Raw genomic sequence first — 22,124 nt, 5'->3', positions numbered from 1 at the left:
ATATCGTAAAAACTCGAAAAGGCGAAATCACGAAAACGCAAAAACGCGAAAATGCGAAACTGTGACACGAAAACGCGAAATCGCGAAAAGGCGAAAACGTGAAATAGCGAAAACGCGAAATTGCGAAGTCGAAAAGGCGAAAACACGCAGTCGAAAACGCGTTTTCGCGTTTTCACGTTTTCGCCCTATAGAATATGAAGGCGACCATAGAAAAGCCTTGCTAAACTACATAATAGCTTGGGTTTTTATAAAACATTCAATAGGCAGTCATTCAATTCATTGTACCAAAATTTGAGGCACTGTTGTTAGTGCCAAGGGTAAACTTGCAATAACCAAGATGCAAGTTTTCTACTGGAGTCTTGTCAATAAATTTAGGAGATAACTGTATTGTATTTTAAGCTCCGACGGCTTGATGGTCGCAAATTAAGTTTACTGGCGACGCGTTCTCCATTCTAATGAAACTGACAGAAAACAACGTTAAAACATGTATTTAAAATCTGTCATATGCCGTCTGCGCTTGCGCGTACGTCCCATAGCATCAATTGTCAATTGATGCCATGTAAGAAAGTGACGGCGTTATCCAATCAAAATGAACGTTACAAACGTTGTTGCATCAGAATTAATAATGACATGTGTTTTATCAGTCAGTTACATGTGCATTCAGTCAAATGTGCTTATAATTGTTATTTTTTTCAAATATCAAGTTGGTTAAGAGCTCTTCAGAGTCCATATTTACTGTCTTAAAATAAAATTGTACATATCATGCCCGACCAGAGACATATATATGTCTCTGGCCCGACTCAAAATAAAATTTACTTGCTTACTTACTTATTTATCGTAAATTACGGAAAATACAAGCTACTCCGTTATCGGTTTTTGTTTTTATACACAGAAGTAAACAAAATTTTTGTCGCCTTGTTTACAGAACTTCGAAGCTACAGATGAAGTTAATTTTACTTATAGGACCAGTACAACAAGATCATAAAACATTGTAATATGCCATTACGTAAACCCTGAACTTTATGTTTGTTTCTAAACCAAACCACCAACCAAATATAAAAAGGGGGGTAGGCCTTGGAGTAAACCGATAAAATGTTGTCGGTAAATTTGTCAGTTTAACACACATTGAAACTAACGTATACCAATATTGCGATCACCAATTACAGGAGATCCCATCACATTTTCATTTTGAATGCATATATATGCATTGGGAAATGTCACAATGTAGATTTGTTACTTGTAAATTGGAGTTAATATGAGGGTAGTAATACCCTTTATTGTCAGGCGTCAAATATTCCTTTTCAGCTACCGTTAGCATCAAACTGTTTAAAATTTTAGCGTGATTTGTCAATATAATCTTATCATGAATATATCTATCTGTCATGATTAGTCAGAGGTCTCAAATAATTATTGTTACCGTCATTTGGCAAGAATTTTTACCGTCATGGAGGTACCTGAATTACGACCCTCAGTTATCCCAAATTAGACTAGTCATATCAATCTTAATAAATTTCATATTCAATCACTGATCAGATTGGTAGGATAAAATACCATTCTGATCAATAACATTTTTTAAAATATTGACCTCTGCAATGTTACATAACATGTACATGTTCCATATTTTTGTAGATATACATTCACATTGTAATCAGTTAAATTAAGATTGAAAATCTAAGATCACTGCCTGCTTTTGGTGTCATTTTAATGAATATATTGTAATTTCCTTAGCTTTATGTAACACTGGATTAATTCTTTCTAGATTTACAATATTTTTTGGGGTAAAATTTTCAATGTGTATGCAACTGCGTTTATGCAAACAGTTGCTATTTGTCTGCCTGACTTGGGACAGGTGCAAAAATGTGACTGATATAAAATCTGTTTTGTGAGATTTCAATCATCCCCTATAACCTATCCAATTTAGAATAAACAAACACTCAGTAAAACTCAAGTCTGAGTCTGAGAAAACACCCATGTTTAACCCAGCCACATTCTTAATGTGCCTGACCCAAGCTTTAAGTCAAGAGCCTGTAGTTCAGTGGTTGTGGTTGGTTCATGTCTGTCATATTTGTTTTTATGCCCCATTTATGGTCATTATGTTTTCTTGTCTGTGCATCTGTCCCTTCGTCTGTTCGTCCGTCCTTCATCTGTTCGTTCATCCATCCGTTCGTCCGTTTGTCCTGCATCAGGTTAAAGTTTTTGGTCGAGGTAGTTCATGATGAAGTTGAAGTCCTATCAACTTGAAACTTAGTACACATGTTCCTTGCAAAATGATCTTTCTTATTTTAATGCCAAATTAGAGATTTTCCCCCATTTTCAGGGTCCACTGAACATAGAAAATGATAATGATTTGTTAAATGTTTTTCAGTTTTGTAATGAAATAGGCCATTAGTTTTCTCATTTGAATTGTTTTTATATTTTTACATGAAAAGTTTTCGTCAAATTTTCATGGCTCTCATTGAAGGGGATGATTTTATATTTTGGTCTACAGCTTGAAAGTGTTGAATTAATGTACAGTTATTCAAATGTTTTTGGCATTTGGGAATCAAACATGTACTGTTCTTTGACCTATAATGGTTTACTTTTATAAATTGTGACTTGAATGGAGAGTTGTCTCATCGGCACTCATACCACATCTTCTTATATCTATGTATATATTTGCCCAGTTCCTGCTAAAATGTTAACTCACATTTATGAGAACATAGCATGGTTCTTAGAGAGCACAGCTTTGGTCTAGATGTAAATAATAAGATGTGGTATTAGCACCAATGGTACAACTCTTAATCCAAGTCGCAAGTACAATCTTCAACATGCTGAGCCTTGGCTCATACTGAACTGCAAGCTATAAACCCCCAAACTGACTATATATAGCTAGTGTAAAACAATTCAAACAGAAAAACTTATCTATAAAAAAATGCGAGAAACAAGAGACACATATAGCTTGAACTGATGGTGGTAATGATTTAGGACTGAATTTGGTTTATAAACAGTGGCGGATCTAGAAATTTTCATAAGTGGAGGCCTGCTGGCTGCCTAGGAGTGGGCCTGCTCCTGTCACGCTTCAGTGATTCTCTATATAATCAACCATTTTTTTTTCTCAAAAGAGGGGCCCGGGCCAGACAATGAAATTTTACTATTGCCTAGTAGTTGTTAAAAAACAAATGTCTAGCTTCACATACAAAATAGCCTCCTTTTTTGCCCCAACAGAATTGGCAAAACTTTTTGCTATTTGTATCTTTTCTAAATAAGGAAAAAAAAAAAAAAAATGTCGCAAAAAGAGTTGCAGATGCAGAAACAAGATTTTTGACACAAATGAACCACATCTTAATTATAAGTAAGGTGATATTTTATGACAAAATTATAGAAAACTATAGATACACAATGTAGGTCTGAGAGCTCACAAGTGAACATGTTTTAAGGTGCAAACATTTTGGAAAAAAATCTAGAATTTTGCCTTTGTTTGCTTCTAATCATTTTGCTAATTAGTTGAAGTTTGCCATCTTTAAATTTTGTATTTCTATATCTCATCATTTTCAGTTAATTATGGTGTGTATGATGGCATAGAAGGATGTCATCCCCTAGTGTCAAAGCTGAGAATGGGAGTAAGGTGTTGCCAGGAGACAAGTCTGGGTTGCCATGGGAGATATGGAGAATTATACTTTCCTATCTCACTGCAGAAGACCTCTGTGGATCAGCCTGTGTATGTAAAACATGGAATGATCTGGTTATGAGTCTGGACAGTACTAGGTAAATACAATAAAACAAGAAATGAATAGTAAAATAAAATGGATGAGCTTGGTAAAAGCTTGTAGAAACACTTATTTTGTTGTTGAAGAATTGAGTTTTTTTTAGATAATTTAAATTCATGGAAATTCAAGTTTAACTGAACATATTAGAATTAAGTCATAAATAAATCTTGCCTTTTAAAAAAATGAGAGGCATTTCTTACACTTATGGTTAAGTTCAATTACAAGGTAACTAACAAATTGTTTTGGCACTTAGGACATTGAGCTTTTGCAAACATGTGGATCAACCTAGTGCAAAACTTGAACCTTTGAAAAAAAAGTTCTATAGATGACCAATCCAGTCAGATCAGAACCCTAAATTGACAAATTACATGCATGAAATGTGAAATTGCTGTCTGTTAAGAGGCCTTAGAAATATTGAACACTGTAAGGGTCTTAAAAAAATAAAATTAGAGAGGTCTATAGATGACCTTTAAAGACTCTGCATATATGATATAGAGATTTTCATTATCCTTTTTTTCAACGCTTTGATTATGCTGCTGAAGTTTGTCTATTACAAATGCATCCCATATCATGTCAGATTATGATATGGCAAACTTAGGCTTTTGCAAATGTCATATATATATATTTCATAATATATCAGAACAAACAAAGGCTATACATAAAGTAAGAATACATAACTCCATACATTGTCCTAAGGGAAATAACTTTTGCTGGACTTTCTATTCAGAAATATTTTTTATAACAAAATAGTGAATTGAAATAGGGAATGTGGCAAAGAGACAAAAACCAGACCAAAAACAGAAACAGCCCAAGGCCACCAATGGGTCTTCAAAGTAGCTAGAATATCCTTCACACAGAGGCAGACTTCATCTCGCCCCTACAATAATGGATACTAGATCAGTGAAATGGTCACCAATCATTATCTAAACTCTGAAAAAACAAATAAAACTAAATAATTACATTAGATGTATGTTTCATTATAATATTTTATTCTGATTGGCTAACTTCACATCACGTGTTATTCCGTAAGCAGTTGCATTGCTCAATACAACTTTTCACTCATGATAACACGTGCTCCAACAATAAAGTGCACAGGTGAATTAAATAATAAAATATATAAAATTCGTGTTTTCATGATCATAGCTAAACAATGTAATTATAAGTATTGAATGCTTCTTTTTGTAACTTTATAGGGTTGGAAAAGCGTTGACCGTGCGTACATTTTTAGAATGAAGCGCTTCCGCGCTTCATACAAAATGTACTTCGGTCAACGCTTTTACACCCCAATAAATTTACAAAAAGAAGCATTCAATTCTTAATTACAAAAAACACACAAGACTAACAAACGTAAGAGTCACGACTTGGGACAGGTGCTAAAATGTGGATAGGTTAAATATTTTTGGAGATTTCCTTTACCTCTAGTCAATGTGGAATAAACAAACACACAGTAAAACTCAGTTTAAAAGAACTTTAAATAATTGATACATGCACATCATATGTAAATAATAAATGTGATACTTTGTATTCTAAAATCAATCAATTACACAGAAAAATTCAAATAGAAATGTTATCTTTAATTGCAATGTATTTAAATGAAATAATTCTTACTAAGTATTTTATTTTTATTGTTTAAAGGTGGCATGAGTTATATTTACAATGTTCAGATTGGAAACACCCATATTGGCCTCTAAACACAGATTCAGAGCCACTGTCATGGCGACAAGCTTACAGAGACCAAATAATGTCTATAAGATTCTGGAGTCGATACTCCAAGGAGCCTGAACCAGGCACTAACTGTTTGTATGTATTAAAACGCAGAAAGGATCGAAAAGTGATTAGAGTAGGACGTGACATGGAACATAGTACGTTAAAGAGTGCTTTAGCGGTAGCCAATGATTACGATAGAATTGAGGTGTACCCTGGGATATATGATGAACAGTTTGAGATGTCATCCAAAATACCGTTTGAATTGATTGGAGTGGGAGAGCTTGGGAGTATAATTCTGGTTGTTTGTATCGAGCAGATAGGACTGACAGGTCGAGTCAGTAACCTTGTATTCAGGGCACCATGGTTTACAAATTTTATATTAAAGGTAAATTTAAAAATGCATAGATAAGGAAGTAAAGTTTTGAATTTTCTCTATTTTGAACATATAGAAAACCAAAGATGTCGGTTAGTTAGATAATTTATTATAATGTTCAGAAGCATTCACAAACATCAAGGAGTCGATAATTTTATAATGTTCAGAAGCATTCACAAACATCAAGGAGTCCATAATAGTTACGTAATAGATAAAACAAATCTTTGCATCAACAGTTAAACTTTATATATTTATTATTTTTATTTTTGTTTTGTTCAAAGAAAATATTTGATTGAAAAGAAAAGGAAAGTTATTACTGTAAATTTCAGAAATTACTGCTTGCATTTATTATTGACAAAATTGCAAAATTAGTGATTTTGATTTTCGGGAAAATCTGCATACAGATACATATATCAGATATCAGAATGCGAGTTCTTATTATTGTGATACTCACCCAGTCGTATTATTCGCCATAATTAAAACCTTGCAATAATTTCTGAATTTACAATATTTTAGTGAAAATTGCCTGTGATAGGTATAGTTGCATTTTTGCTACCTTTGAAAATTTCAATTTTGTATTTACCATGTAACTTATTGTTCAAAGTAAATTTGCAGTATTGTTTTTATGCCCCACCTAGGATAGTAGAGGGGCATTATGTTTTCTGGTCTGTGGCTCTGTTCGTCCGTTTGTTCGTCCGTCCATTCGTCCGTTTGTTCGTCCGTCCATTCGTCCGTCCGTTCGTTCGTTAGTCCAGCTAAAGGTTAAAGTTTTTGGTCAAGGTAGTTTTTGATGAAGTTGAAGTCCAATCAACTTGAAACTTAGTACACATGTTTCCTATGATATGATCTTTCTAATTTTAATGCCAAATTAAAGTATTGACCCCAATTTCACGGTCCACTGAACATATAAAATAATAGTGCAAGTGGGGCATTTGTGTACTATGGACACATTCTTGTTTTCATTGCAAAAGGTTTGAAAGTCAAGGTACAAACAAACTTTGTGATAACTTACAAAAAATTACAAAATTGCATAAATGTTGATACTAAAATAATGTATAGTGGCCTTCGGATGTTTTGGGCTTTGGCCTGGTTGTTGTCTCTTTTACACATTCCCCATTTCCATTCTCAATGATATCGTTTCAGGTGAGGTTTGGATATCTACAGGTAGATAACTGTATATTGGAGGATGGAATGGTCTACGTACAAAGTCCTGGGTCTAGTCACATAAAGTACTGCACATTTAGACATGCGACTGTCATCTTTCAACATTTGACAGCAAGTATTATTGAAAATTGTGAATTTTCACAAACTGACACAGCTGCAGTGACTGTTGAAGGGTATCCCAAAGATGATAGGAACTGGACCTACAATTCTCTCCTGGAAAAAATTTCACAAAATTGTAATATAAAGAATTTTAATCGACAGAAAAAAGACGTTGCTCCATTCTCTGCATATTCTGCATCAACTGCTTTGACATCTGGTCAAAAGACACTTGAAAAATCGTACACATTTTCAACAGATCGTGACTTTGATCATAGAAGGAAAAGTATATGTAGTTCGGGGAAATTTTCAAGCATGGTGACAACAACAGATCATGGGAATTGGGGTCATAGTTCAAACGGGTCGGTGCATTTTGAATCGGTGATAAATTCTGATGTTTTGGATTATCTTCCTATACCTACAGCAGTACTTTGTGATCTTCCATCAGTCAATATGATGACACCAAGTCTGTTGCCAAGGTTTGATTTGTCCACTTATTTGTCAAAATCGGGTAATGACCATGAAAAATATGAACAAAATGGACAAGATAATTATTTAAAACCAACAATATCTGAGTCAAGTGAACAAATGTTTTCTTTACAAAAGACTTCCACAATGGGAGATAATTCATGTGAGCTGTCTGTTTCTACAATGGATAATTCTACATTAAAGCTACCTGAGCCTTCATCCTCAAATGTGAATGATCTGTCAACATCTAATGAGAATGGACCATCATTATCCAATGAGAATGGTCCATCATTAACCAATGAGAATGGACCATCATCTTCCAATGTGATTGGTCCATCAGCATCCAATGATAATCCTCCATCACCTAGCGATTATGTTAATGGAGATACAATAGATTCTTCACGAAACTGTGCTAATTATGTAATGGAAAATGATGCGAGAAATGTACCTGATGATGATGATGAGGCTTCATCACAACATTCTAATGCTATCAGTAACCATAGTAATCGATCAGGAAGTAGTGAAAGTCTGTACCGGGAAGATTCAGATGAGTTTGATTCTGGGTCAGTGGACAGTGGTAATTCAAATCATCATTTAGGTAGGTGAATAAAAATAAATTACTGTTAAGAGTGAAATGTGGGAGGGGGGATAAGGGGGAACATGGTTGACGACTGATCTAAGTAGTTAAACTACTGTATCACTAGCCTGTAAACACTGAGATTGTGAATTCGAATCCATCATTCCCACATGGCAGGTGTACTCAACTCCAACCTTAACTGACCACCAATAAAAACAATCAAAAGAAATAGCACAGTAGGGCTGAAAGTAGGGTTGAACAACTGATCAATCAATCAATGTAGGGGTGGCTCAGGGGTGCTCACTTTTATTTTGGTAATATTGTCCCACACTATCTTGAGTAATATACTTAAGGCAAAAATGTAAAAACACATGTGCCTCCTTATTTTAAAGTCAATCTTATTAGAGAGATTATCTTTGATAATCTATGTTATTATTTATTTTAGGTGGTAGTTCCACTAGCAGTAGTTATAATCTATGTTATTATTTATTTTAGGTGGTAGTTCCACTAGCAGTAGTGATATTGAAGAGGTCTCCTATTCATCTGACGATTTCTCATCAGAGGAAGAATCAGTTATCATGTTATCACATCCTGACCATCAAATGCCAAGGTCAATCTCCTCCATTAGTCTGGGAGCAGACGTCCAGTCAATCTGCAGTCAGAACCAATCAGAACACATCAAAATCATCGAAGACAATGACATGAAGAAAGTTTTGGACGAAATTCGAGGATGTATGATTCATCGATGTCGGATCACGCAGGGTAAAGGGGGTGTGGTGGTAGCGTTACAAGGTCATGCTGTGATATCTCATTGTGATATTAATTCAGTTGGATATGGTATAAGATGTATTCAGAATTCAAAGGTAGGTTAAACAAGAAGTAAAATACAAAATAACCAAACCCAAAGGTCAATTCAATTCAAAACGGAAAGTCCCTTATCAATTGGCAAAATCAAATACTCAGACACATCAAACGAATGCAGAACAACTGTCATATTCCTGATTTGGTACAGGCATTTCCTTATGTAGAAAATGGTGTATTAAATCTGGTTTTATAGCTAGCTCAACCTTTCACTTGTATGACAGCCACATACTATTCTATTGTATTGACAACAATGTGTCATGTAGTAAGGCTATACAAAAATCAGTAAAAAACACACACAAGCACATTCATAATGCCATTGAAGTCCACACAAATTTCAAATAGCATCCTGGTTAACAGGGAATTATGAAATACGTACCATGCATCTTGTATCTAGAAATTTATTACATCACGTCATTAACAAAATCTTTACAAAAATCATTTTAAACAGTATCCAGTAAAGAATGTGTTAAAGCTATAGGACCCCATTACAGTTATCAAATGTGTGTTAATTAAGAATTTCATTTTTCTTATATTTTTAAGGATAGATATTTAAATTTGATTGATTTTAAAACATTTAAATACAAAATAAAAGATGAACTATAGTCTGTTTTGTAAATTTTCTTAAAATGGCTCAATTTTCAAACAGTTACAGACTTTCCCAAGAGATATTTCGACCTAAAGTAGTTTATAAGATGTGTTGATATTCATTTGCTAGAAACTAAGCCATAATATTGATTTTTGTCAGACGTGGCTTATATGTTACAGTGAATGAACAAAATTTAACATAGATTATGCATATTTTTCAGGTTGTGATATTAAAGAATGAGATCCATCATTGTAGAACCTCAGGAATTTTTATGAGATTAGCTGCTTCAGGTGTTATAGCAGGTAAAGATAAGATTATAGCAGGTAAAGATAAGATTATAGCAGGTAAAGATAAGATTATAGCAGGTAAAGATAAGATTATAGCAAGAGTTATTTCCCTTTGATTGCCTTGTTGGAGTTGTGAGTGCACAAATTCCTTCCTAAATCAGCCACATAAAAATGATTTTTAGACAAACTTTAATTTTTTTTCTTATTTAGTAACTGCAAAAAGATGTGTTCTTTTTATGTGATGTATGGTCGCCTATTTTTGTTATATCACAAGAGGGAGAACAGATAGATATTTAATCTGTATATCCTGACACCATACATGTATTTAATAATATATGTTTTTCAGTGAACACAAGAAATTAACAGAGATTAATGCATATTTTTCACCAAAAAATAAAAAAAGCTTTGCTTCATACAAAAGAAGCTAGAAATATTGATAATTTAATACTTCAGAAATGTTATATTGCACCAAAAGCAACATGCTGTTTGATTCATATAAAAATAAGGAGATATTGATGTGGTATGATTCAACTTCCCATCCAAATGAAGTTGATGTTAGCAAATGCAATTATAGTCAACTGTACGTCTTTAGACAATGAGAAAACCCCATATATACTGTATAGTCTGCTTTAAGTAAAAGGTCCAGAGATGAAAAATATGAAACAATTCAATTATGAAACTAATAGCCTAATTTATAACAAAACATAACAGACATGAACGAACAACCACTGAACTAAAGGAGCCTGGTGGTATGGATTTTCAATATTCAATGATGAAAAAGTCCTTAAAGTTTTGCCTAAATATATGGTTTTAAGTTCTTCACTGTATCTGTGGAATTACTTTTTTTTTTTAATTTGTTTTAGGTAATGATATACATTCCAATTGTGAGGCTGGTATTGACATTAGAAAGAATGCTGATCCCATTGTACAGGTATATATAATTAGAATACCGTTAAAAACTTTATTTCATTTGATTTTTTTTTCAAGATGTTTAATTGCTTTTTAAAATTTCCTGGCTCAGTCGTCATGTGGTAGCCTGCTTGCCTTGAGTGTGATAAGAGCAAAGACTGGTTGGCCCGAAGTCAGAATAGTGAGTCCAGGTAGGATGTCTTCCTACTTGGACACATTATTCTGTCCTCTTGTGAATCAGCAGTGACTGTATATTGCAAAGAAGAAGAAAAAATTGATTTATATGACAAATTTTGGACCCCATTACAATATATATTTCCACTATAATTTTTTACCCTTTCCTTCTTTTTGCACAGTATCTAAAATAATCATGTAAGGTAAAATAATGATGAAGATGATCTGAATCACTTTAGATAAAATTTTTTGTTCTGTTTTATTATAGTGCAACAGAATTCACCACAGTAAGAGATCAGGGGTTGTTGTACTCGGAAGTGGGCGTGGTCAGATTAAAAGTAACGAGATCTACCAAAACAAGGAGGCTGGAGTTTACATTCTGTACAGAGGAAATCCTATTGTCAGGTAAAAGTCATAGTCTCTTTGTAATTCATGTTTTTATCAACTTTCTTTATGGAAGCATGATTTTTCTTATTTATATACAATATGAGGTCAATGTCAGAAAATTATTAACTTTTTTGATTGAATCTTAGAAACAGGAGAGTGAGGTTTACTAAGCTCTTTAACTATTTCCTTCTGACATTGACCTTATATATATATATATATATATATATATATATATATAATGTACTGTTTTTATACCCTAGCTACAATGGCTACAGTTAAAGTTTTGAGAATATAAACACAAAAGTTAAACATATTTTCCATACCTTAAAGAACCCTTAATTTTGAAAAAAACATTACATTCATGACAGTAATTGACATTGCACAAAATATCACTTCATAAAGATATATTGTTGATGAAGACAACAGGAAGTTTCCTAGCAATAATTGCAATAAAAGCACTGTCCCTTTACTTAGTGTTTGTTTTATGCTGTGCATGTACTGATTTTGTGTCATGAATGGATAACCATATCCTTTGTTTTTCTGTTTATAAGTAAATTTACTGTAAAACTAAATAAAATTTTATTACACAACTGACTACTGTTACTATATCAACATATCTAGCAATAACTAGTACTTTATATTCATTAGCAAGAACCATATACACAGTGGAAAGGCTGCTGGGATAGCTATCAATGAAGGAGGTACAGGGTATATTGCTGGTAAGTCATTCCCTTAGCTGGATTTGGCAAAACTTTTAGGAATTTTGGTCCTCAATGCTCTTCAACTTCGTACTTTTTTTTGCCTTTTTAATTTTTTTGGATTCGAGCGTCACTGATGAGTCTTTTGTAGACGAAACGCGCGTCTGGCATATATACGAAATTTAGTCCTGGTGTCTATGATGAGTTTATTGTATCAATGGAGGTGAGAGACTGAAATTGCAAGATCTGCTTTAGGAAGGGAACTCTTTAGGATAAATATGTTACCACATTTGTGATAGTCTATTTTCATACATTGTTTATTTCTTCTATTCAAATGAAAAGTGTTAATTTAAAAGAATTTCATTGAGTTCTTTTAAAAAAATCTGATATCTTCCATCTGTTAAATAACAAATGACCAAACTATTGATTTGTGTAGACTGTCTATGGTTCTGAAAATAAAAAAAAAGTGGTTTCTTTGGCTACAATCTATCTAAAAGCTAAGCAAGAAACTTGCTTGGTTTTGAAAGACCTTAGATTTTCAGGTTGTTGCTATTTTCTCAAGTAGCTTTTGTTTAAAAGTTATCACTCAGAAATATCAAAGAACTTTTTTTCTTCTATATAACGACATGAATAATTTTGACTAGGTAGTGGAAAACACTCATGATACACCATTTGTAAATTCTAATACATTTGAAAGTATGTTTTTGTTTGTTTGTACTTTTACTGTTCTAATTTTTTCTCTATGTTTTGTAGATAACGTCATATCCGAGAACCATTGGGGAGGTGTAGACATACGACATGGAGGTGACCCAGTTATAGTCCAGAATATCATCTGTAATGGTCTGTCTGATGGTGTTGTTATTGGAGAGAAAGGGAAGGGCAGCATAGAAAATAATGTGATATCAGGTAAGGAATTATATACTGTTAGTACGGTCAAAGGCATCATAATAACCCAACGTCTTTGTTAGTATGGCAAAATTACCTTTTAAACCCTCCTTCATGTCTATGCTTATGACATCAACAGATTTAGAAGGAGGGGGTTTAAGGGAAATCATTTAAAAAAAGTAACAATTTAGGAAATAATCTGTCAAGATCTTTCGGATTGCTTTGTAATTGAGGAGAAAGGCAGCATACAAAAACATATCAGAAAATTATTGACAGTGCATTTATTTTGTTCTTCATAAATCATCCTGCAACTCTTAAAAAAATATTCTTGGGAATAAAAACACTTGTAAAGTCATTCAAATTTCTGTATAACTTAATTTTTTATTGTGAGACTGTTATGCTGTAGCAGAGGGGTCATTTAATTTTACCCTTTAGTTTGCCTCAACCAAATGTTATGAAACTTATACACAATGCTTATAACCACCCACAAAATACAGATCAATTTTGAATTTTGGTGTTGTCACTTTAAGTAATCTTAAAAGTTATACCTCTTTACAAATTGAATAAAATCCAGAATTTTATGTTTCCATTCTGTAACTTAAGTAAGCTTCAACCAAATGTTATGAAACTTATACACAATGCTTATCACCACTAAATATTAATCAAGTTTTGAATTTTGGGGGATGTCACCTTTAATTTTTGTTAGAATTATACCCCTTGACAAATGGAAGAATTCCTGAATTTTTAGTTTATGTTCTCTAACTTAAGTTAACCAATTGTTATGAAACTTATACAATTAAGTTTTGTCCCTTTACAATGGGAATATTTTCTGAATTTTTAGATAATGTTTTCCAACTTAAGTTAGCCTCAACCAAATGTTATGAAACTTATACACAATGTTTATTACCACAAAACTCAGATCAAGATAGAAATTTGGATGCATCACTTTAATCATTCTAGAGTAATGCCCCTTTGCAAATGGAAAAATTAATGAAGTTTCGTTTCTGTTCCCTAACTTAAGTTTGCCTCATTCAAATTTTGTGAAACTTTTACACAATGCTTATTGTCACAAAATTCTGAATTTAGTTTTGAATTTTGGAGGATGTCACTTTTATTTTTGTAGAGTCTTGGCATTTACAAATGGAAAATTGATGAGTTTTTATACGACTGCAAAAATTAAAATTTTTTTGGTCATATATTGGTATAACGTCGGCGTTGTCGTCAGCGTTGTCTGAAGACGGATTGTTTCCAGATAATAACTTTTGAATAAGTAAAAATTAATCAATAAAATTTTAACGCATGGTTTATAACCATAAAAGGATGCTTGGGATTGATTTTGGGGGGTTATGGTCCCAAAGGTTTAAGAACTAGGGGCCCAAAGGGGCCAAACACAGCATTTATCTAGTTTCAGGACAAAAAGTTGTGTATTAGTATTTCAATTGTTCTGAAATTGTACCACAATGTTTAATACCATAAGTAGAAGGTTGGGATTTGTTGTAAGGGGTTATTGGGCAAATAGTCTAGGAATTAAGGGCCAAAAAGGGGCCAAAACAAGCATTTTTCTAGTTTCAAGACAATATCTTGTGTGTAACTGTATGGATCTCTCTGACATTGTACCACAAGTTTCCATATAACACAGGGAAGGCTTGGATTCAGTTTGGGGTTACTTTTTCCGAAGATGTAGGAATAAGGGTCCAAAAAAGGGCCAAAAAGAAGTACTTTTCTGGTTTACAGACAATAACTTGTGTTTAAGTGCATTGATCTCTATGAATTTTTACAAGAAGGTTCAATACCACTAAAGGAAGATTTGGATTGATTTTGGGGGTTATTGTCCCAATAGTTTAGGAATTAGGGGCTAATAAGGGGCCCCAAAATAATCATTTTTGTAGTTTTCATACAATAACTTATGTTTAAGTGTATAATACTCTCTGAAATTAAACCACAAGTTTCCATACCATGAAGGGATGGTTAGTATTGACTTTGGGGGGGTTATGGCTAAAAATGTTTCAGAATAAGGGGCAAAAAAGGGGAAAAACTAGGTATTTCTTGTCAGTGGACAATTAAGACAATTTAAAAGCAGGGTAAGGGAGGTAATTCTAAAACATTTAACATACAATGTTGGGTATGTATGAATTTACCTCCCTTACACTACTTGTATACTATGTATAAGGAAAAGTCAGGTTTTGGACTAATTGCAAAAAAAGGGGGGTGGTAGTTTTTTTCAATTTTTTTTTCTTCAAATTTCTCAAATTCCAAATTTTTGAAAAGTTAAAAGAAGCTTAAGGAATCTTTAATTGGCTTTTTTGCACTATATTGCGCAATAGATTTGTAAGATCTTGACATTTGTTTTGTGTCAGAAACTCATATTATGTCAAAAATTTGATCGCAATCCAAATTCAGAGCTGTATCAAGCTTGAATGTTGTGTCCATACTTGCCCCAACTGTTCAGGGTTCGACCTCTGCGGTCGTATAAAGCTGCGCCCTGCGGAGCACCTGGTTCATTTCTGTTCTCTAACTTAAGTTTGCCTCAACCAAGTTTTATGAAACTTATACACTAAAGTATTACCACAAAACTCAAATCAAGTACAAATTTGGGTAGCTTCACTTTTACAGTTCTCCAGTTATGTCCCTTTATAACTTTATATCATTTGCAAGCAGGTGCATCATCTCTGTCCCATTGACACATTCCCCATTTATTAGTGAAGAAAAACACTGTTGAACAGGAAATTTTAAAATACTATCTTATTTCTAGAAGTTATAGCATTACATATTCATGACACAATCTATCGAATCACCTTCAATAATATTGTTGAAAAAATATAGCATAACATTAACAAGAAGAAATTGATATAAAATGATTTTATGGTCACTGAAACATTTTCACCCGTATATAAAAAGAATAAGTTAATACATTGTACTGTAAATTCAGAAATTATTGTGTGCATTTATTATTGCGATTTTGTCATTTCCGACAAAAATGTGATTTAAATTTTTGAAAAATCTAAGAAAAATCGTTTGTAATTCATTATATAAAATTTCGAAATGCAAGTTTAAATTTTTGCAATTATAACCCTTTAGCAATAATAAAAAACATTGCAATAATTTCTGAATTTACAGAAGTTATTTCAAATTACATTTCATTCCACATGACAATCTCACATGTCTTTATTACCACAGGGAATTCTGGGTGTGGAGTCTGGGTTACTACTGCTTGTCAGCCTATGATCCATGGGAACCAAATCAACAACAATGGTAGTAATGGAATCACCTTTGTAAACAAAACTGTGAGTATCCATGGCTACATCAAAAACAACTTATTAATATACCCAAGAAAATTGTTTAAAGGTCTCAAACTTTTATAATGTAAAAAAAAATTTAAGAAATTTTTATTATGCATCAAAAGGAACAGGAATAGAAAAATACTAAGAACCACACAAATATTTCTGAGAAAAGAGACACACTCATAAACAAAGACAAGGATAAAAAACATATGGGGAAGATAGCCTATCTTGATGTGGTGGTGTTGAACCAATTTAATGTGGACTCGCACCTCTCCCTTTTACTCTTTTGACCATTTGTCCTAAAAGTAAAACACAGTCAAAATTTGCGAAGCCCAGCTGACAAAAGGATGACCATGCAATGAAATAAAGTATGACACATAAAGTAGTACAAAATGTGCTTACTACAAAGTGCTGGAGGCTAAGAAAACTACAGCTGTTGGTTGAAATGTCTGCTCATGAAATTGTTGTTAGCTGAAGGTTAGTGAAAGGTTGATTGATAGGGGGTATCATTAAGGGGTTCTGATCCGTGTCATATGGTATTTTGAACCCCCTAAAAATTGAACCCGGGGTCAAAATACCATGCGGTAAAATGACCCCGGGGTCATTATACCGCATGGTATTTTGACCCCGGGGTCATTTTTCACATATGGTATTTTGAACCCCCCTGGGGTATATGGAACCCCCCTGTATTTGATAAATAATATTGCAAATAATCTAATTTATAATTTATTGGCTATTATTTTTTTTAATTTGAGGTCTATAGTAGGGGGTTCAATATACCGCATGGGGGTCAAAATACCATGGCTAAGTAAAATTTTCAAAATATCTTTTCCAGCATATTTAATACATACAAACTACTTATTGGAGTATTATAACTATGTTAAGGAGCTAGAATAGATTGAATTTTTGAAATTCAAGGTCTATTGTAGGGGGTTCAATATACCGCAGGGGGTTTTAAAATACCATGGCTAAGTAAAATTTTCAAAATATCTTTTCCAGCATATTTAATACATACAAACTACTTATTGGAGTATTATAACTATGTTCAGGAGCTAGAATAGATTGAATTTTTGAAATTCAAGGTCTATAGTAGGGGGTTCAATATACCGCAGGGGGGTCAAAATACTATGGCTAAGTAAAATTTTAAAAATATCTTTTCCAGCATATTTAATACATACAAACTACTTATTGGAGTATTATAACTATCTTCAGGAGTTAGAATAGATTGAATTTTTGAAATTCAAGGTCTATTGTAGGGGGTTCACATGCTGGAAAAGATATTTTGAAAATCTTACTTAACCGTGGTATTTTGACCCCCCTGCGGTATATTGAACCCCCTACTATAGACCTTGAATTTCAAAAATTCTAGCTATTCCAACTCCTTAACATAGTAATTATACTCCAATAAGTAGTTTGTATGTATTAATATGCTGGAAAAGATATTTTGAAAATCTTACTTAACCATGGTATTTTGACCCCCTACCATAGACCTTGAATTTCAAAAATTTTAGCTTTTCTAACTCCTTAACATAGTATTAATACTCCAATAAGTAGTTTGTATGTATTAAACATGCTGGAAAAGATATTTTGAAAATTTTACTTAGCCATGGTATTTTAAAACCCCCTGCGGTATATTGAACCCCCTACAATAGACCTTGAATTTCAAAAATTCAATCTATTCTAGCTCCTTAACATAGTTATAATACTCCAATAAGTAGTTTGTATGTATTAAATATGCTGGAAAAGATGTTTTGAAAATTTTACTTAGCCATGGTATTTTGACCCCCCTGCGGTATATTGAACCCCCCACAATAGACCTTGAATTTCAAAAATTCAATCTATTCTAGCTCCTTAACATAGTTATAATACTCAAATAAGTAGTTTGTATGTATTAAATATGCTGGAAAAGAAATTTTGAAAATTTTACTTTGCCATGGTATTTTGACCCCCCATACCATGGTATATTGAACCCCCTACTATAGACCTTGAATTTCAAAATTTTAGCTGTTATGTCTCCTTTACATAGTTATTATACTCCAAATAGTAGTTTGAATGTATTTACCATGCTGGAAAAGATGTTTAGAAAATTTTACTTTGCCATGTTATTTTGACCCCCCCTACCATGGTATAATGAACCCCCTTCTATACATCTATAGACCTTTAATGCTAAAATATCTAGCTACTGTAACTTCTTTACATATTTATTATACTCCAATAAGTAGTTTGTATTTATTTTAGTAGCTTGAAAAGATGTTTTGAAAATTTTACTTTTTAGATTAACTGAGCCATGGTAATTTGACCCCCTCCCCCTTTTTTACCATGGAGAATTAAAACTTATGTGTACCATTCTATATAAATATTTCAAATTTCAAAGAATTTAAGTTTCCAAGCTACATGGTCTAGTTATACTGCTTTAAGAAGTTTTTTTTATTGAAATTTTGTTAGTTAAGACTTCAGAGCACTTACTTATACCAAGCAAATATTTTTCTTTTAACCAATCATTGAAAATTGACCTCCCCTTCTTGTATTAATGATTTTTAATATTTGATTAGCGTTTATATAATGTTAAATGTTTTATTAATCATCTAGAATGAAAAAAACAGGGGGGTTCAATTTACCATAGGGGTTCAATTTTCCATACAGGGGGGGTTCAATTTACCATGGGGGGGTTCAATATACCATAGCGGTATTTTGACCCCGGGGTCATTTTACCATGGGGTTCAAAATACCATATGACACCGGATCCATGTTACTGTTTTGTCGGATTCCTGTATCTTGCTTAAACTATGCATGTAAGCAATTCTCTTTTTTGTTGTTATTTCCTGTGTCGCGCTAGACTTCATTTTCACGTCACAATAATTTGACTGTAGACGTGTCACACTTACAAAAAAATCAGCAATCCTGCATCATGCTTAGACCCCAATGAGACCCACTTGATAATGGTCAGTTTTGAATACATGTAACACACATACATGTTTTTTTTGTGTTTATTCACAATTATTTACTTTTTTAATCAGGATTTGTCCCATGAAGGGGAGACAATGAATGTTGACATAGGAGAAATGACGAGTCAGCGTAGCATGCAGATGTGGCAGTTATTTAATGATGAACAGCCACCACCACGGAGAATGTGTACCAGAGCCACTGTGGAATATAACAGCATATACCACAATAATGGTAAGCTCAACAAAACAACAATTTGTCTCTCAATTTTTTTTTTTACATGAATTAATTTACATGAAATACGAAATACTGTTAAATGGAAAAATTTTATGATGGGTTTGTTTTTTTGCTAATTTCACGATAAATAAAAAGTCTTGAAAATATGACCTCCAATTAAGGATGTTCGTTCTTCATGTAAATGAATGTGTTCCTAATATTCAGAATCCTCTTGTTTTATCCATGTCATGCCATTAAAACATTTTGCCCACTAACCTGTACTTTTCTTTTCATTATTTTATTACATATAGTTGTAAAAGCCATTTTTGAAAATCTTATAAAATCCTTGTTATTTTTTCATTGTATTTGAAAAAAAAAGGTGTCAATGTTAAAATATGAAAAATTTATTAGAGAACCATATCCCCCTAAGTTAATAAGCACACAGAACCTTAATTTTTTTTCTGCTTTTTTTAGTTTCTTTATTTATGAATTATCAATTTATAACAGTATATAAAAAAGCTTGTAATTTTTGAAACAGAGAAGCGAACATCCTTAAATTTATTTGAGTAATATGATACATTTAAAGGTTTATCAATATGAAACATGTATTTTAGAAATACTACAATAGTAACCATAAATATTAGAAACTACAACAAACTCAGCAACTGTCTTCTTACTTGTCACAGCAATTTCAAACATTGATAAATCAAAATATACTGCAGCTGTGCTATTTGAGCAGTCAAATTGCATTGACCGTATAATCATATGTGATATACAGTCACTGACCGTATATCACCTTGTTTATGACGTTGACAATGTGTTTCCGTAGAGTTTTTATTTTGACGTCAATAAAACATACAGGTTCGCGGAAATTTTACGTCTTCTGCTCAATATTAAGAAATGATGGTTTTTACCCTAAATACTTCATTTAGAACAGTTATAAGAGTTGCAGTATATAAAGAATAATCATACATTGTCTCGAAATATCAATTTGTTATTTGTACTCGGCCCGAAACAGGTAGAAATGCTCGGCACAGCCTCGCTTTCTACCTGTTTCTAAGCCTTGTACAAATAACATTGATATTTTGAGACAATGTATGGTTATTCTATATATAATAGACCTTATTGCTTTTTGGGAGTTTGCGACAAATGACTTGAGAATCTGTGACACTTGAACTATTGACATCATACAATAAAATAGTCTTTTTTTGTATCGTCAGACATTTGCTTTTGTGAGCACTGATATTAAAATTTACTTTGCAATGTCCAGTAATGAAGGACAAATAGCTCTAAGGTGTGTAAAGGATAACAATTAAGGCAAATAAGGGGATAAGTAGCAAACACATCTGCGAAATATTTGCTGATCTAAGGTAAAGGTAGGAAGCTTTTCTGAAAAATGTAAATGTATGAGGTTTGTTTTATATGAGTGAGAACATGAATTAAGAAAACAATCTCATCAGATCCTTTTCTACTGCTTCTGAAATGTTGTAAACCTGACTTTTTTCGAGGTTTACTTTTGTTAGATAAGCATGTCATTGTCTGTGGAAGATGTTCATTGCTGTCACATAGTGTTGTCATTTAAGCCTAATTCTTTAACATTTTCACAAAAGTAGGAGGTTTTGCTAGCATTAAAACCAAGGTCAACCCATTATTTTTGTTGAGCCTTCGACTTTAGTCGAAAAAAGCGAGACTAAGCGATCCTACATTCCGTCGTCGTCGGTGTCCTTGGCGGCGTCCACAAATATTCACTCTGTGGTTAAAGTTTTTGAAATTTTAATAACTTTCTTAAACCATACTGGATTTCTACCAAACTTGGACAGAAGCTTGTTTATGATCATAAGATAGTGTCCAGAAGTAAATTTTGTGAAAATAAAATTCCATTTTTTCCGTATTTTACTTATAAATGGACTTAGTTTTTCTGCGGGAAAACATTACATACACTCTGTGGTTAAAGTTTTTAAAATTTAAATAACTTTCTTAAACTATCCTGGATTTCTACCAAACTTGGACAGAAGCTTATTTATGATCATAAGATAGTATCAAGAAGTAAATTTTGTGCAAAATAAAATTCCATTTTTTCCGTATTTTACTTATAAATGCACTTAGTTTTTCTGCGGGGAAAACTTTACATCACTCTGTGGTTGTAGTTTTTAAAATTTTAATAACTTTTTTAAACTATCCTTGGTTTGTACCAAACTTGGACAGAAGCTTGTTTATGATCATAAGATAGTATCCAGAAGTAAATTCTGTAAAATGACAAATCCATTTTTTCCATATTTTACTTTAAATGGACTTTTTTTCTGCCAGGAAACAACACATTCACTCTGTGGTTAAATTTTTTAAAATTTTGATAACTTTCTCATACTATTTTTCATTTGTACCAAACTAAGACAGAAGCTTGTTTATGATCAAAAGCTAGTATCTAGAAGGAAATTTTTTTAATATTTTGTACCTGTGTATCTGTATTTTACTTATAAATGGACTTAGTTTTTCTTCCAGTTAACATTACATCCAGTCTGCAGTTAAAGTTTTTAAAACATTTATTAGATTCATAAACTATCCAGGATTTTTTATGGAACTTGGACAGAAGCCTCCTACAATCCAAACATGGTATCAAGCGGAATATTTTTATTGATTTTTTCCCTCATTTTTGTTGATCCTGCAATTTACAGCAAAAGTAGGCGAGACACTGGGTTCCGCGGAACCCTTACAAATTTTTTTTAAAAATGTCCTGTACCAAGTCAGGAGTATCACAGTTGTTAT

At 32.8% G+C, this 22,124-nt stretch overlaps 1 protein-coding gene across 1 annotated transcript in view; it reads left to right on the top strand.

The window, feature by feature from the left end:
• Positions 1 to 889: 889 nt before the first annotated feature.
• The window catches only part of LOC143054850 (uncharacterized), a 31,514-nt gene continuing 10,279 nt past the window's right edge, over positions 890 to 22,124 (top strand). The window contains exons 1-12 of the mRNA XM_076227905.1: positions 890 to 991; positions 3,535 to 3,744; positions 5,382 to 5,838; positions 6,970 to 8,152; positions 8,627 to 8,994; positions 9,802 to 9,883; positions 10,732 to 10,799; positions 11,220 to 11,356; positions 11,987 to 12,057; positions 12,790 to 12,942; positions 16,099 to 16,205; positions 19,220 to 19,379. Of these exons, the coding sequence (XP_076084020.1) occupies positions 3,566 to 3,744; positions 5,382 to 5,838; positions 6,970 to 8,152; positions 8,627 to 8,994; positions 9,802 to 9,883; positions 10,732 to 10,799; positions 11,220 to 11,356; positions 11,987 to 12,057; positions 12,790 to 12,942; positions 16,099 to 16,205; positions 19,220 to 19,379 (2,965 nt within the window). The 5' untranslated portion in view covers positions 890 to 991; positions 3,535 to 3,565. The remainder of the gene's footprint in view (positions 992 to 3,534; positions 3,745 to 5,381; positions 5,839 to 6,969; positions 8,153 to 8,626; positions 8,995 to 9,801; positions 9,884 to 10,731; positions 10,800 to 11,219; positions 11,357 to 11,986; positions 12,058 to 12,789; positions 12,943 to 16,098; positions 16,206 to 19,219; positions 19,380 to 22,124) is intronic.

Source organism: Mytilus galloprovincialis, chromosome 12 (assembly GCF_965363235.1).
Source record: "Mytilus galloprovincialis chromosome 12, xbMytGall1.hap1.1, whole genome shotgun sequence".
Taxonomy (NCBI): domain Eukaryota; kingdom Metazoa; phylum Mollusca; class Bivalvia; order Mytilida; family Mytilidae; genus Mytilus; species Mytilus galloprovincialis.
This window is presented reverse-complemented; position numbering and strand designations above follow the sequence as displayed.